The sequence below is a fragment of the Chrysemys picta genome, chromosome 13 (assembly GCF_011386835.1).
Source record: "Chrysemys picta bellii isolate R12L10 chromosome 13, ASM1138683v2, whole genome shotgun sequence".
NCBI classification, from domain to species: domain Eukaryota; kingdom Metazoa; phylum Chordata; order Testudines; family Emydidae; genus Chrysemys; species Chrysemys picta.
In genome coordinates, this window is record NC_088803.1 from 2389484 (window position 1) to 2406970 (window position 17487).

Sequence of the window (17487 nt, forward strand, 5' to 3'; positions counted from 1 at the left end):
TGAGCTCAGACCAGCTTCTTCTGACTGTGTCTCTCGCACAGGAATACACGGCGGTGTCCTCAGGGCCCATTTATCCCAGTCTCCTGAGTCCTGCCTTAACGTCAGCCCGAGCCAGCTGGCTTAGAGGAAGCCAAGTCGGCCATTGTCAACCAGGCCGCCCAGATGGGAAGATTTCTCATAAGCCCCATCAATGGGTTGGGTTTAGTCACCGAAGCCAGAGAGTTGATCTCCTTACCGAAAATCTTGGGCTGAGAATTTCTAAGCTATCTAAGAGATTGGGACAGACATTTGCCTTTCTAATGATTCTGAAATGAACAGCGGAAGCCCCTAGTCAGATTATTTTTTTAAATGACCTTTTCTGCAATGTATTCTCTTACTGGTATTTGTGGGGTTCAGAGAGGAAAGGAAGAGGACACTGGATCTGTTACGACAGACACCCTAAAGAACTTGAAGAGCCTCCTAGGGCTTGTGACAAAGGTGCTTTTGATTTTGCCTCATTACAGTGAAATAAATGAATTAGTCGTCCAGGCTCAAAGATGCCCAATGGAGATTCGCCCTCCATTGAATGTATGTTCCACCATGGCAAGGATCACACTCCAACAGGCCCCTTTACACCAGCAGTCTCCAGTAATAATAAGTAGTAAGAGAGAGATACACACATATCTACCTGCATCTTAAACATACCAATTAAAAGCCATGAAACAAACAAATCCTGTGACTGATGCAAAAACAGACACTAAACCCCAGAGAGAGATTTCACAATTAACAGGGAAAAGGGCTAGAAATTCTATGATGTCCTCCATAAAATTCCTTATACAATCCAATGAGATAGAGAGAGAGAGAGAGAGAGAGAGATGATTAGATTAAATTTAGCGGGTTTTACATTTTCAAATGTAAGGAGTACAAACTGAATACCCTGAGGAATGTTTCTTTATGAGGGAGGACTCTCTAATCCACCGGCCATTCGATTTTACAACTCGATACAGCGTCACATACCTCCTAGGTCCCCCGTTATATTGTCCCCACCCCTGGCCCATGCAAATGAGCTCCCCGGGGACCCTGTTCATAGCCCAGCCGCAGGCTGCTCACCTCACTCAGAGCCAGCGCCGGGCTCCAGCTTCCCATCCCGCCTGGGGAACGAGCCGCCAGCCGCAGACATGACCCCCAGCCTGGCCATCGCCTTCCTCCTGCTGCTCCCAGCGGGTACGGGAGGGATCTGTGCTGCCACTGGGCGCCCGGTACCGCGTATTCTCTAATAACTGCACCTCTGAGAATCACCGCAATATTTCCCCTTTATTTCCCCCTCTGCAGGTGTCTATTCCCAGGTCAGCCTGGTGGAGTCCGGTGGGGGAATCAAGAAGCCTGGGGAGACCCTCAGACTGACCTGCACCGTGTCCGGATTCTCTCTCACTAGCTACGCGGTGCACTGGGCCGCCAGCCAGCGGGGAAAGGGCTGCAATGGATGGGAGGTATTTGGGGTGATGGAGGCAATAACTATAATGGTGCTCTCAAAAATCGCCTCACTTTTACCAAAGACAACACCAAAAGCCAAGTGTACCTGCAAATGAGCGGCCTGCAACCCGGAGACACCTCCGTGTATTACTGTGAGAGAGACACACAGTGAGCGGGAACCTATCAGAGCCGGCACTAAAACTAACCTTGCAGAGAACCAGCCTTCCTGTGTGAGCCGCCGAGAACAGCAGCTGCCAGCACCGTGTTCTCTCTGCTTGGTTAGTTATTGGCTTCGCCTCCATTCCACGGCAGGTTACAGGCACTTGTGACTTAAACCGCATCTCACCCAAAGTCACCCCATGAACCAGAACTCCCGGGCCCAGGAGTCCTGGCACCCGGTCACTTGTTCTCTCGGTTTTTTCTATCATTCTTCCAAGAAGTGAAGGGGAAAGGCCACAGGAATTGTCAGTCCGAAACTCTTGCTATTCTAGCTAAACTCGCTAGACTGTTCTTACCTCTCCTAGCTGGGAAGATCAACCAGAAGTCCCTGCGGTAGAAACTAGAGCCCAACTATCACATTACAGGTGGGAATTCCGTTCTCTGCGCGAGAAAGTCTGCGGCGTTGTCTGAACAGGACATTTATTCAGATCAAACACTCAAAAAGGGATTGTTAACTCAGACGTGCAAAGGGCTGAGGGAGCTAAAACCCCTCTGGCTTTCCCATGAGAGGTAAGTATCTCAGACGCTCAGAATATTGCCTGTTTGGATCACATCTATGCCAGCCTCCATGTTTAAATTCCCTTCCCCACAGAATTACCCCCAGTCACCCTGCACTAATCACTGCTCTCTCTGAGCAGCCCTTAGGAACATGGGATCCTAGCACCTGACAGCCTCAAGAACCTCCCAGAGCCCAGTTAGCCCCGTCTCTTTTCTCAACAGCGACCTGACCAGCTCCTCTATAGGAAGCAGCAATAAAGTCAGCGACTATCAGATTAGCTGCCCAAAGGGGAATGTTTCTTATCATCCCGGATCAGGGAGAGGTTGGTTTACTCACCCAAGCAAGAGTTCGTCTCCTTACCCAAATTCTTGGGATGAGAGTTTCCAGACGACTACATGGATTGGGACATACCTTTTCCATTAGCATAATTCTGAAAGAGCCTTCAAAAGCCCCTTCTCAGTTTTTTTTAAAAAAAAATCCCCGTTTCAAGAACTAATTTTCTGATTGGTATTTGTGGGGGTTAAGGAGGAAAAGGAGAGGATAGTGGATTCACTCTTTTAACACAGATATCGAAATACATTGAAAAGATTCCTACATCTTCGGACAGAGGAGATTTTGAGTGTGATGTCTACAGTGAAATAAATTAATCAGTCTTCCAACCTCAAATATGCCTAAGGGAGTTAGGAGCTCCTTTGAAAAGATTTTCCCACCATACTGAAGATAACATTCAGAACAGGCTCGTTTGAACTGAAAACCTGAAATACTAAATAAGTAAAGGGCGAGGAAGAGGGAGAAAGAGAGACACCGACAGACACATCTACTTTAAACATAATTAAAATACCCATGAAACAAACAAATCACACAATTGATCCATATAAAGAAATAAAATCCCAGGACGCATTCCCCACAAGCAGGGATAAGAGCCTGGGGCTCCATTAAGTTTTCGGAGACTTCCTTATCATTCTGTGTTGCAGTCTTAAAAATGCTACTGTATTGGGCGTCAGCATAAAATTTAGATAGATCGATAGATCGATTGATTGATTGAGTGATTCTCTCCATTCAGTTCTTTCATAGTTGTAAAGGTCCGGCGGGCAGAAGAAATAGCAGAAGGGAACATTCCGTGTTACAGCTGGACGCTGGAATCCACCTGCCAGGAGATTTAACAACGCGACGCTGCATCACCAGGGTCGGCTCTACTGTTTTTGCCGCCCCAAGCAGCACGCCGAATTGCTGCCGCGGACGGCCGGGGCAGTCCGTGTGCCGTTAGGGCGGCAGGCGCATTTCCGCGGCGGTGGCAATTCGGCGGCAGCTTCCGGCTTCAGCCCCAAGACCGAAGCCACCGAATTGCTGCCGCTGGCAGCTGAACATAGAAGCTGCCCCCGAATTGCCGTCGCCGCGGAAACACACGTGCTGTCCTATCGGCACACGGACTGTCCCCGCCGTCTGCAGAGGCAATTCGATGCACTGCTTGGGGCGGCAACAACACACGGACTGATGCCCCTTGCAGATTGCCGAACCAAGCACCTGTTTGGAATGCAGGTTCCAGGAGCATGCCCTGGCTGGGTCCGAGAGCCAGGGCCAATGGGGCGGGGGGGGGGTCATTTGGCCTGGGCCTCGCGCAAGGGGAGCCTCAAATTTAGACACTTGTTCATTTTTTGGCATTTCATAAGTTTCACAACTTGTTTTTATGTGCATCCCTATCGGACCAAAACGTGACACTCTCTCCGCTTAGAGCTGCAAATTTAAGCAAATAAGAGATGTGATTTGGTAAAAGACATTTTTTAACTGATATAGATTTTGTCAGATTAAAGAGTTAAAATGGTCAAAAATATTAATAAAAATATATCGGTTCTGATGGCACAAGATTAGACCGTGATGAACGTGTCCTCTCAGATCAGCTGATTCTACAAACAAACCACTACTAGTGGCTGGTGCTGGATCAAGTGTGTGTTGAAAGGTCGAGAATTGTTACATTTTAGTGTCTTTATAGTTTTTATGTCTTGTTGATTAAGGAATTATTTATGTGTGAGAATTCCTCATTATTATCTTCATATGGTGGCTAAAAGAGGTGACTGATTGGCTGGTTGAGCCCTAGCTCCGTAGCTTGGCCATCATCATAGGCTTTCGTAGTCTATAGGCCCAGATTCAAGGTGAAAATTTGTGAGGACAATCTTGTACAGTGAGGACACACATTTGAAATATTTGGATTTTATCCCTTTGTATCCCTGTCTGTGTTTACTATATATATGTTATCCCTTTGTCTTCAACTCAGCCTGTTATATTATACCTTGCATGTTTGAGTTTTGTTTCAGTGATAAGGATAATAACTTGTCTGACTGTTTTATTTTGTGTTCTTAATTAGTGTTCCTTCGTTTTAAGTCTTTTCAGCATTTTGTACCATTCAGCATTTGCGTGAATCTCACTGCACAGGCTCGAACTGCTCTTCAGTCTATTCAGAAACACATGTCCAAATTTGAATGCATTCTGATGTCATCTTTGTGGATGAAGCTACTTACAACGATCCACCAAACTAATCTGGTAATTGAAGCACCCAATGCTACACTTGATGTTGAAAGGGATAACATTGAAAGTCTTATCAATGACATTCAACAGATTCGTGAACTATGGGATGCGACCTTGACTGAGTCCAATTTAGTAGCACAGAATACTGGCATTTCATCTGAGTTCTCCACCAATCACAACTTACCTACTGAATCTGATTCCGAGCAGCATTATAGGGTCAATGTCTTCCTTGTCATTATTGACTTTATTCCTTGTCATCATTGACTTTATTCAGTCAGGTCTTACACGTCGATTTGAGTCTCTGTGACTAATTTGTACCATTCGGGGGTTTCTTTGGCAGTTCAACAGAGTGAGTAATGAAGATCTGCTTTCTGCAGCTGAAGAATTTCAGCAACAGTACAACAAAGAAATCTCAAAAGATCTCAGTGTCGAGGTCATCTTCCTCAAACGAAAATATTCCATGGACTTTAGATTGGATTGCAAGCCAAAGGAATTACTTCAAGAAATACTTGAACTTGGACTCTCCGGGGTGTTTCCTAATATCACAATTGCATTGAGTATTTTTGTCAGTTTGCCTGCATCAGTGGCTTCAGGTGAACACACCTTCAATGTGTTGAAGCAGGTAAAGAACTATCTCCATTCAACTATGGGACAAGAGCAGTTGAATGGGCTCGCCATGCTTAATATCAACAATGATATTGCACAAAAGCTAGATTTTCCCTCAATAATTAGTGCATTTGCACAGAAAAAGGCTAGAAAAGCATTTGTTAGATAAAAAAAATATTCAAATCATGTGTCACCCTTTTTGTTTATGCCTTATTTTGTTTTCATGTGTCGTCATTTTTTATGTTTATTATGGCTCGGGGCCTCAAAAGCTGGAAGTGGCCGGGCTTCTCTGGACCTCTGAGAGGGCCTGTGGATAGTCTTCTGGGAAGGGACTGGAATGGATTGCTTATATTTGTGGCAGTGGGAGTACTATACGCTCTCTTGAGTCAGTGAAAGGGTCATTCACCATCTCCAGGGACAATACCAACAACCTGCTGTATCTGCAAATGACCGGCCTGAGATCCGAGGACACCGCCTGGTATTACACAGTGAAACCAAACCAATTTGGGATCCTGCAAAAACCCAGGCTGCGGAATCGCCCTTCTCCCGGCAGCCACGCGGGGGCAGCAGTGACACACACATTGTGAGGGCAAGTGAACCTGAGCTCAGAGGAAAACCTTCACCTGCAGTAACATCACAATGTGTCTGCTACTGATGGCGCGAACCAGGCACCAACTGCAAGGGAGACAGTGATGAGCGCAGGACAGAGAAAGTCTCCCAGACTATACATATTTGGAGACTGTACAGATTCATAATAGGTTAAATTCACTCACTTGGAATTCCTCTGAGCATCGGACACTGTGTTGGAAAGGTTGATTCTCTCTCCTTTTATTGTTCTATTACAGACACAGATAAAACAGAGGCGAGTACAGAGACACACACAAACACATGTAAGAATATACTGGCAATCACTTGTACAGAAAAACAGATAAGCACACACAGAGGCAGCAGGAAAACACACATATAAACACATAAATATACTTATACACAATCATTCAAAAAACAAATACACACCTAAACACAAAAAAAGCAAGAGCAAAGACACAAACACATCCATCTATATACACACATAAAACACACATACAAACATGTACATGCATCAAAACACATCAGACCCTCACACGAACACAAACAAAAACACACACACACACAGACACAAAGAGAATGGACCAAATTCTTCTCTCAGTAACATGGCTTTAAATATGTAGAGCAGAGCGACCACGGGGCTGCAGACAGAGGAGTTTGAGAGGGAGAGCAAGAGATCCCGCTGCCGGGGATATTGATATTAAGCAGGCTAGCAGGTGAGAGTGAGAGTACTAGCTGTTGGTGTGAGTGAGTTTGCTCGACTGTTTGAATTTTAATTTTGATTCGGATTTCAGGTGACTTCAGTTTCAGCTACAGCTGCTGTGGCTCTGATCAAGTATCAGGCAGCGTATTAAGGACACATACAGCGCTTGCCAGACTCTCTGGGTGGGTCACTCTCCTCTCTGAGCTCCGATCTCGGGATTTCACGTCAATTAGGGGCTGGTTTTATCAGCCCCTTATTAAAAGTGGGATATGCAAATAGGGTTACTTAACTCCCTGCTTAAACCCCAGAGTTCCCCACACCCAGCAGCTCCGCCATTGGGACGCCAGAGTCTTGTGGGGCTGGGCAGTGAAAGGCAGAGAAATGAGTCTTTGGCTCCATTTCCTCCTCACTCTCGCAGGGCTCAGAGGTGATTTTCTTCCCTGAGAACAGCGAAGGTTCCTGAGATTGCTTCTCGGCCACAATCTCCTGATTCTTAATGTGCCTTGATTCGCAGGTGCCTGGTCGCAGGTGCAGCTGGTGGAGTCCGGAGGGGATGTGAAAAATCCCGGAGACTCTCTCCGTCTCTCCTGCAAAGCCTCCGGGTTCACCTTCAGCAGCCACTGGATGGACTGGGTCCGTCAGGCTCCTGGGAAGGGTCTGGAGTGGGTGTCGGGAATTAGCGGAGGGGGCAGCACGTATTACCCCGCTTCAGTCTGGGGTCGCTTCACCATCTCCAGAGACACCTCCAGCAACCTGCTGTACTTGCTAATGACCAGTCTGAGACCCGAGGACACCGCTGTGTACTACTGCGCCAGAGAGTCACACAGCGGCTGAAGCTCCAACAAAAACCTTCCCTGCTGCCTCTGGAGAAGGACTTCACTGCTGGGAGGCACTCAAGCTCTGAACTACTGTACAAAACTCGAATAGAGGGACAGAGTAAAACGAGGGAGGTTGTTCGCTGGCCCAGGAAGGGAACAAGCAGGTATAACCCAGAAATATTTCAACTGCGCTGCATAGCAGCTGGTGTGTCCACACACACACAGAGAGAGAGAGAGAGAGAGAGAGAGAGAGAGCTTTCTTGCCTTTGATCATCCAGGCAGATTTTTAAAAGAGAGACTGCAAATATTCATCTCCTTGCCTGCTCACAGTTCCTTTCCACTTAGCCAGTCAGTGAACATTAAGGGGGAACTTTTTATCTGGTTTCACTGAGCTTTGAATAAGACCCTAAATAAAACATACACCACAGAGACTGGTCAGCAGCTGTTTCACATTGTGGAAGATCCACTGATTTCAATAACTGTACCCCTATACACAAAAGCTGAGGATTCAAACAGGGAAAAGTCCATTATTTAACACAGGGGCGCTATTTATACCTTAAGCTGTAGGTGCAACACCTAGAAAAGTTCCGTTGAAAATGCCATCAATATTTAAGAGGAGGTTCTAGCTACACATTTAGGAATTTATATTGTCCCCGTCAACAATCAGTGAGAGTTACCTTACCAATTGGCCTCCTTAGCACTAACCCACTTCGTAAGGCAACTCCCATCGTGTCATGTGTTAGTATATTTATACCCGCCCACTGTAATTTTCACTCCATGCATCTGAAGAAGTGGGTTCTAGCCCAAGAAAGCTTATGCCCAAATAAATGTGTTAGTCTCTAAGGTGCCACAAGGATTCGTCATTGTTTTTGCTGATACAGACAAACACGGCTACTGCTCTGAAACCTGTTTAAATCTGTCCCTCTCTCTGCCCAGGCTGCACCGGACAGACAATGCACAGTCCCCTGTGTCTGTGCAGTTACCAGCCAGTCCCCTGAGAACTTTCCCCTCCGGCACCAGGGAAAATGAGACTTTGGCTCCATTTAGTTTTCATTGTAACAACTTTGGAAGGCTGGCTGGCTGGCTGGCTGTCTGTCTCTCTCTCTCTCTGTCTCGTACACTGGAGATGCAGAGGAATGTAGGAGCATTTGAAACTAACATTGATCTGATTTATAATGTGTTTCTATTCCCAGGTGCCCGGTCCCAGGTGCAGCTGGTGGAGTCCGGAGGGAATGTGAAAAAGCCCAGAGACTCTCTCCGCCTCTCCTGCAAAGCCTCTGGGTTCACCTGCAGCAACCACAGCATGCACTGGGTCTGACAGGCTCCAGGGAAAGGGCTGGAATAATTATTAATTATTATTATTATTTGACTCTCATTTGCACAGACTGGGAACACCGCACAACCATGAACACATTTTACCCTCACAACACGCATGAGAGGTAGCGAAGTATCATTATCCACCATGTTGCAGGTGGGGAAACTGAGGCACGAAGTGATTAAACGGGCAGCCTGTGCTGGAAGGAGAAAAGGAATTCTGCTCTATCTAGTCCCAGTTCAGTGTTTTAATCGCAGCGTTATCCTTCATCTCTGGCTTTCACGGGATCAAACATGGGGCTCCTGTCACAAATCGTGACTTGAACAGACAGGACATTTATACAGATACGAAGAATATGCAGAGTTATCTTAGCTAATCACAACCTGTATTTGAAAGGGATGTTAAACCCGGTGCTTCAGGGTTTAAGCCAATCGCTCACTATTGGAAATCAGGATGAGATCTAACGTGGAAGGCAGGTTACCCCACACTGCCCACTGCAGGGTCTCTTACACTTTCCCCTGAGCCATCTGTGACAGGCCACCGTCAGGGAGATGATATTGGACTAGATGGCACTTGGGACTGACCCCATCTGTCTGTCACTATGGTCCTATGTACATATGCACTGTGGTTACTTCTCCGCACGTGGTGACAAGCTGAGATTCCAATTCTGGACCACAGCGGAATTCTCCCCCTTTGTGCCTAGGGATGACATGTCCCCTTTTAGCCAGAGCCTCCCTCTGACAGCCCTTTTTATCTTCCCAGAGTGAAACCCTCATGCAAATCTCTGCCCTGGGGGTTCCTGTTTAAATACCGACCCCTGATTAGAAGAGCCTCGGTCTCCCCCCAGACACAGAACTGCTGGTTCCTGCCGGCTGGGCACACTTTTGTCCTTGATTGCAAATAATGAAGTTTCTGGTGATTTTCCTGTCCCTGTTGGCTGCCCCGGGATGTAAGTAACTGCTGCTGGGGATGGTAAATACATAGTGATGGGGAATTATTTCATAAATTGATTCGAGGTTTTATTTTCTCCTCAGGTGTCCTGTCCCAAGTTCAGCTGGTCCAGTCTGGTCCAGGCATGGTGAAGCCCGGAGAGACTCTCACACTGACCTGCTCTATCACTGGGGACTCGGTCACTAACAGATACTGGGACTGGGTCCGGCAGGCTCCCGGGAAAGGGCTGGAGTGGGTAGGAGAGATCGACTGGTACAGCTCCAAATGGCGCATAAACTATGGCCCGTCTTTCCAGAGCCGCGCAACCCTCAGTGCAGATTCCTCCAAGAACCAGTTCTCCCTGCAGCTCCGCTCGCTGACAGCTGCAGACACCGCCACCTATTACTGCGCCAGAGACACAGTGACACAGAGCAGAGCAGGGACTGGCACAAAAAGGGGAAGCGGATTGAACTGCGAGGCCACATTCAGCAGTGTCTCCTGAACAAATCAGTATGAATTGAAAACAAGGAACATACGCAGATGAGGAGAAGTGACGTTTACATTTGGGACGTCTAGACACTACTACAATACCAGTAATTGGTACTAATAACAACTAATAAAAGCCCCCACGCCCCGATCCCACTCCCCGGCAGGAGCTGGCCAAGTTACTGAAGTTCTCCAATCTTGATCTAAAGACTGTAAATTACAGAGAAGCCACCTTTCACTCTAGTTCACATGGGCAAGTGACCAGTGCCCCACACTGCAGAGGAAGGAAAAACAAAAACAAAAAAAAACCCAACCACAGGGTCTCTGCCAATGTGACCTGCAGGAGAATTCCTTCCCCTCCTCAAATATGGTGATCAGTTAGACCCCGAGCACGTGGGCAAGACCCACCAGAAAGATGCCTGGGAAATAATTCTCTGTAGCAACAAGTGCCATAGCCTTCAGTGGGGACTAGTGATCTGCTTAAAGATAACCACATGTGTAAATGTTTTTGGCAGTAGGGCCTAAGAGGCACTGAACTGGGACTCAGGGGGATCTGGTTCTATTCCTGCTCCTTGCCTGTTTGGTGACCTTGGACACGTCACATTAACGCCACACGCCTCCGTTTCCCAATCTTTAAAAATGGGGATAATTTTACTGCCCTCCTTTGTGAAGCATTTTGAGACCTGAGGAAAACTGTTACATAACAGCTATTTATTCTTCGTGGTTGCTGGTGGTGTAATTTCACCCATGGGCTTTTTGCAGGGTCTTTAACTCAGAGCCCAAGACAACCCAAGTTACTGATACAGATATATTCATAGGACCTGGCTATACATGCTCACATACAAGTCTGAAATAAATTGTTTTTCCAAAATGATTTAGTTGACATTTGTGTATAGACAAGGCTCCGATGTTTGAGGGATTGGGCCTTAAGGACAGAAATGTACCTACCCTGTTTTGCCTGATCATATGCCACTTGAGCTGAAGGCCAATGGAGAAGCTCATTTAGCACTGGGAGTTCAGCTCTGACATAAAAAACGACACTGTGCAAATTATTTTGTTGTGCTTCCTGTTTTAAAAGGAATCATAAAATCCTAGGACTGGAAGGAACCTCTAGAAGTCATCAAGTCCAGTCCCCTGCACTCATGGCAGGACCAGGCACCATTTAGACTGCCCCGGACAGGTGTTCAGGAGAATTCTCTGGTCCTGAAGCTCTCAGAGTTCAGTCCCTCTGTGTTTGTGCAGTCATTATTATTAGAACAGTTTCCATAATCAAACCAGATATTACAAGAAAGAGCTGCTATATAAGTACCAAAAGCCAGGTAATTACCCTGTGAAAAACTTCTGGATTTGCCTTCAGTCACCACTATTAGGGCTGGGCCTGACAGGCTGCTGGAAAATGACAGAAGTGGGTCTCTTGGCTATGCAGCCCCACCTATAGTGTTCTTGCATTTTATGCAGATAATTAAAAAGTTATTTGCTCTCTCCAGGAATAATTCCCACAGCACCCTGTATTTGCAAATGAACAGCCTCTGACCAGAGGACAGTGCCATGTACCTGCCTGAAAGTTACACAGAGAGGGAAAGTCTATTAAAAGTTAATGCAAGACACACAGTGCCTCTGGCTCCCAGTAGGGGGCAGCGGATACTCACAGACAGCTCAATGTGAACAGAGAAAACATTTATCCTTCTGCAGTTCTAGGTCCTGAATATGAGCACATAGGCCCCGATCCCACAAATATTTATTTAATTAATTTAACATAGCCCCATTGGCATATATTTATACTTCCTTGATCTATCTCTCTATCTCTCTATCTATCTCTCTATCTATCTATCTATCTCTCTATCTCTCTATCTATCCCCATCCCCACATCTATCTATCTATCTATCCCCATCCACCCCATCCACCCTATCTATCTATCTATCTATCTATCTATCTATCTTCATACTCTCTCTCTCGTTTCTTCTTTCTCTCTCTTTACCTTAACATTTTATGTTGATGACAATCACTGTAATTTCTGATCAGCTTCTGAAAATTAATAGTGATCACAAAATTCCTAGTGAACTTCATGGAATATATTGGTCTTCTCAGTTTTGAAGCTGAAAACTCTGTTTCTGGGAAGTTTTTTGGCTGTATTTTTTTCAAGGGTTTGGGGGGATTTAGATGGGGCTAGGGTAGAAGGGGGGGGAGGGTAAAAGTATTGTATCATTCTCACCATAGTAGAAAGCTTTCTTGAGCAGGTTGGATGCACAGGATGAGACATTTGGGGTCTGCTGGTGGACAGAAATTTTTTAAACTCAGACTAAAGGTGCCCCACAACTTCACGGGGGAGGGAGGGACAGAGAGGAAGAAAGTAGAAGTTATTTCCTTCTTCACGTCTCCCTCGCTGCACAGGGTGGATTGCTTGCCTAGCTAGGAAGGGAATCCAAGTCTCCCAACACCCCTTCTGGGATTTTATCTCCCCGGAGATGCAAATTGAACAATTAAATTCCCTCTTTAAATGCCCTGCAACTCCCCTGACCATGCAGTTCTCAGGTTGAGGGTCTGCAGCCCTACGTGTCTGTGAGATCAGGCCGACCCCCTTGATGTCTTCCCCCTAATCACAGACACAATATTTCTCCTCCAGTCCAGGTTAACTCCCAGAACCCTTTGCATCTCATATATTGAAATGCAGCGGCGTTAGAGAGTGAGACCACCACAGCTGATATAAACCTGCCTTACTCCACTGGCATCAATAGATCTCTGCTCATTTACCCTAGCTGGGGATCTGGGCCAGTGACTCAAACGGAGCTACGGAGATTTGCACCCGCTAGGAATCTGGCCCCATTGATTCGAATTGAGCTCTACTGATTTACACCAGCTGTGAATCTTGACCATTGAGTCCAGTGGAGCTACAGCCAATTGACCCCAGCTGGGGATGTGGCCCCATTGTCTCAAATTCATACAGGGAAGTTTACATCATCTTGGGGTTGGTGCCCATTTAATCTAATGGGGCAATGGCCAATTGACCCTAGACAGGTATCTAGCCCATTACATAAGACAGAGGTGGGCAAACTACGGCCTGCGGGCCACATCCGGCCCACTGGACCGTCCTGCCTGGCCCTTGAGCTCACAGCCGGAGAGGCTAGCCCCCGGCCCCTCCCCCGCAGCCACCCCACCCTGCGGGCAGCGCTCTGGGCTGCAGGGTTGTGAGCTCCTGCCGAGTAGCATGGCGGTGTGTCTGGCTCTGGCCAGGGGCCCGGCTGTCAGACATGCTGCTCTGAGCGGCATGGTAAGGGAGCCGGGGCTGGGGCCGGGGGATTGCATAAGTGGCGGGGAGTCCTGGGGGGTAGTCAGGGGACAGGAATCAGTTGGATGGAGCGAAGGTTCTGGGGGGTGGTCAGAGGACGGGGGGGGGGGGGGGGGGGTTGGAAAAGTATGGGAATCCCAGAGGGCCTGTCAGGGGGCGGGGGTGTGGATAGGGGTCAGGGGACAGGGAACAGGGGGGGTTGGAAAAGCGTGGGGTCCTGGGGGGCCTGTCAAGGGGTGTGTGTGGATAGGGGTCAGGGGACTGTGAGCAGGTTGGTTGGATAGGGGGTGGAGTCCCGGGGCAGTTAGGGGTGGGGGTCCTATGAGGTAGTGGTTAGGGGACAAGGAGAAGGGAGGTTTGGATGGGTCAGGGGTTCTGAGGGGGGCAGTCAGGGGTCAGGAAGTGGGAGGGGTCAGATGCCAGGCTCCTTGGGGAGGCACAGTCTTCCCTACCTGGCCCTCCATACAATTTTGCAACTCCAATGTGTCCCTAGGACCAAAAAGTTTGCCCGCCCCTGACATAAGAACATGAGAACAGCCAGACTGGGTCAGACCAAAGGTCCATCTAGCTCAGTGTCCTGTCTTCCGGCAGTGACCAATGCCAGGTGCCACAGAGGGAAAGAGCGGAACAGGGAACCATCAAGTGATCCATCCCCTGTCGCCCTTTCGCAGCTTCTGCCTAGGGACACCATCCCTGCCCAGCCTGGCTAATAGCCATTGATGGACCTGTCCACTGTGAACTTATCTAGTTCTTTTTTTTTTTTGAACTTTTCATTGACTCCAATGGCGTGAGAGCTGACTGACCCCAACTGGGCATCTGACTCTTCTGAACTCTTTTAAAAACTGGGCCCCATTTTATACTCCCCACCACACACACGCCTCATGCAAATCACGTCAGTCAGTTCCCTGTTTAAACACAGAGCGTGATGGACGATGCTGCATCTGATCTCACTTCAGGTGGCTGACATTAGAGCCTTCATTCCAGCGCCGATTTCTGCAGCGGGAACCTGAGAACCTGCGTAGCCATCGCTGTCCTGGTCTTCTTCCCATCGTGTAAGGGCGGGGTCTTAATGGCCTGGGAGAACTAATCGCCAAAGTTTCCTGCTGTGATTTCCCGAGGTGCCTAAGGGCGTTAGGCGCACAGCTGCAGTGGTATTTAGGTGCCCAGAGTCTATTGATTTTCAAAGGGTGCCGTTCCCTCAATGAAATCAATTGGCGTTTAGGCTCCAAACTCCCATTCAGGGCCGGCTCCAGGCACCAGCTTGCCAAGTAGGTGCTTGGGGCGGCCACTCCGGAGAGGGGCGGCACGTCCAGCTGTTCGGCGGCAATTCGGCGGACGGTCCCTCACTCCCGCTCGGAGCGAAGGACCTGCTGCTGAATTGCCGCCGCAGATCGTGATCGTGGCTTTTTTTTTTTTTTTTTGCGCCGCTTGGGGCGGCCAAAACCCTAGAGCCGACCCTGCTCCCATTGGCTTTCAATGGGAGCCTAATTCCCTTAGGACCCTTGGAGGATCCCAGTCTCAGTGCAAGACATATTGACCCTGTGTCCTTCCTTTCCTACAGATGTTTACTCCCAGATCAAGTTGGAGGAATCTGACGGGGGAGTCAAGAGACCAGGGGAGACCTTCAGACTGACCTGCACTGTGTCGGGGTTTTCAGTCACTGATTACGGGGTGAACTGGGTCAGGCAGCCAGCTGGAAAACCCCCCAGTGGATGGGGGTACTTTGGGGTGGAGGGAGCACGGACTATAATTCAGCTCTTGGAGGCCGGATTAGCATCACCTGAGAGCCAGCAAAAAGCCAAGTGTACCTGCAAGTGAACAGCGCGGGAGAGGCGGACAGCGCAATCTATTACTGTGCGGTGAGATACGCCAGGGGAGCCCAGTAACTCACCGTGACTCAGAGACCCTGCAAAAACCTCCCTGCTTGGAGAGAGAGACGGGGTGTGACAGAGAGAGAGAGACAGGCCGGCAGAGATAAACAATGAGTGTGTGTGAGAGAGAATTACTGTGACAGTGAGAAGGAGCAAGAAACTGTGTGTGTGTGTGTGTGTGTGTGTGTGACTGAAAGATAGTGAGAGAAACAGGCAGTGTGACAGAAAGACAGAGTGAATGAGTGTGACAGTGAGATGAAGAGAGTGAATGTGACAGAGACTGTGTGACAGAGAGACATAGTGCGAGAGACAGTGTGCAACAGACAGATGGAGTCTGACAGTGGGAGAGATAGAGTGTGACAGAGAGAGATGATGGCGAGAGACAGACAAAGAGGTGGGGGAAACACACCCTTCACACTCAGATTCCCCAAGGGAGGGTGTTTTAGGATAAGGACTTGCCCCTTTAAAAACTGTCCCATCTCTGGAGTTCAGGGCTGGGTCCCTGTTCTGAGGACTCCTGGGTGAGGTTTTCAAAGGAGCCTACAGGGGTTTAGGCACCACCTTCAGTGGGAATTGGGCACCTCACTTCCCGGGTGCCAGTGAAAATCCTCCCATCGCGATTTATAAACAGAGAGATTCAAAACATTTACAAAAAGCGAAGCCATAAATTTGCCCTCACCACCAATCTGTGAAGTCAAGAAGCCTCGTGGACACTATCTGACCGGCAGGGAAACTGAGGCAGACAATTAAGGAGAAGAAGGGCCCTGTGGTTTGGGTGCTGGGCTGTGACTCTAGAGACAGAGACTTCTTCCGGGGGTATTTCAGTGGGTATTAGGCACCTCGGTGCTTTTGAAATTCCACTAGGAGCATAAATACTTCTGAAAATCTGGCCCCAGGTGCCTGCACATCTTTGGAAATCCTACTGGGCCCATGTCTGCATCCTTAGGCGCCCAGAAGCCTTTAAAATCCGGCCCTCACTGTCTGCTTCTCTTCCCCACCTGTAAGCGGGTGATGAATGTACTCACAGTGGTGCTCTGAGGATAAATGCTCTGACTGTGGTACCTTTGCTTTCACTCCAGACAAGATGTTTTTTGGGTTTTTTTTTGGCACAAATGCTTCAGTCAGGTACAAGCTACTGGGCTCAATAGGGCGATGTTGGGGTGAGATTCTCCGGACTGTGTTGTACAGGAGGCGAGACTAGATGATCTCATGATCTCTTCTACCCTTGAAATCTATGAGCCATTGAGGTTCAATAGGAATGGGGGCCATATACACACCATATAGATAAGACACGCAAAGATTAAGTGACTTGACCAAGGCCACAGAAAGAGTTTGAAAGAGAATGCGCACTAGGAATTGAACTCAGCTCTCCTGACGTGTAGCCCAATGACTCATCCCCATACCATCCTTCCTCTTTAAATGCTCTAGCTGACTTATTCCAAAGGGAGATCACATTTTATCGGACATATTCACAGAGAGCTAGGATGCAATAAAGGGCCTTTTTTTTTGGTCAGAACATCTTCATCTCTTCCTAGACAATCCCTTTGTTCATTCTTTGTGGATGGACCCAAGCTGGGAATGGACAGCTCTTTCTAAAAGACAAAACTCTAGAAATTACAGGTTTTGCGTATCGACACAGCTTTGCACAATGAGGTCCTCTTCCAATGCTAGGGCTCGGGGACATTAGACAGCAATTATAATTCATTCATTAATTAAAGCCCTGGGTGAAATTCTCTGCTCTGTGTTATGCGGAAGATCAGAGCTGATGCCCATAATGGTTCTTGTACTCTATGAATCTATGGCAGCAGCTGGATTCATTTCTCCAAACCACTTGGCACAGATATGTCTCAAGGGAAGATCCCCATGTATCTATCAGCTGAGAGGCACTGGCATGTCCTGCAGGGGGCTCCCTACCTAGCCAGAGCTCCCCCTGCCAGCCCCTTTCATCTCCCATCCCTGCTGGGTCACACCCACCTGCAAATCCCTGCCCCGGGGGATTCCTGTTAAATACAAACCCCTGGGTCTAGGAGCCTCAGTCTCTCCCCAGACACAGACCTGGCGATTCCAACAGGGAAATTTTCCTTTTTAATTAAACAATATGAATTTGTTATTGATTTTCCTTTTCTTAATGGCCACTCCAGGGTGTAAGTATCTTCCAGTAGGGGGAGGCGAGGGTATAGATACAGAAGAATGA

General features: G+C 48.0%; 1 gene segment (V, D, J or C); it reads left to right on the forward strand.

Moving 5' to 3' along the window:
- Positions 1 to 1157: 1157 nt before the first annotated feature.
- LOC103307067 (Ig heavy chain V region 914-like) lies at positions 1158 to 7421 on the forward strand. The segment is given in 3 exon segments: positions 1158 to 1203; positions 1312 to 1344; positions 7102 to 7421. Coding segments are annotated over 3 exon segments (399 nt in total).
- Positions 7422 to 17487: the final 10066 nt, after the last annotated feature.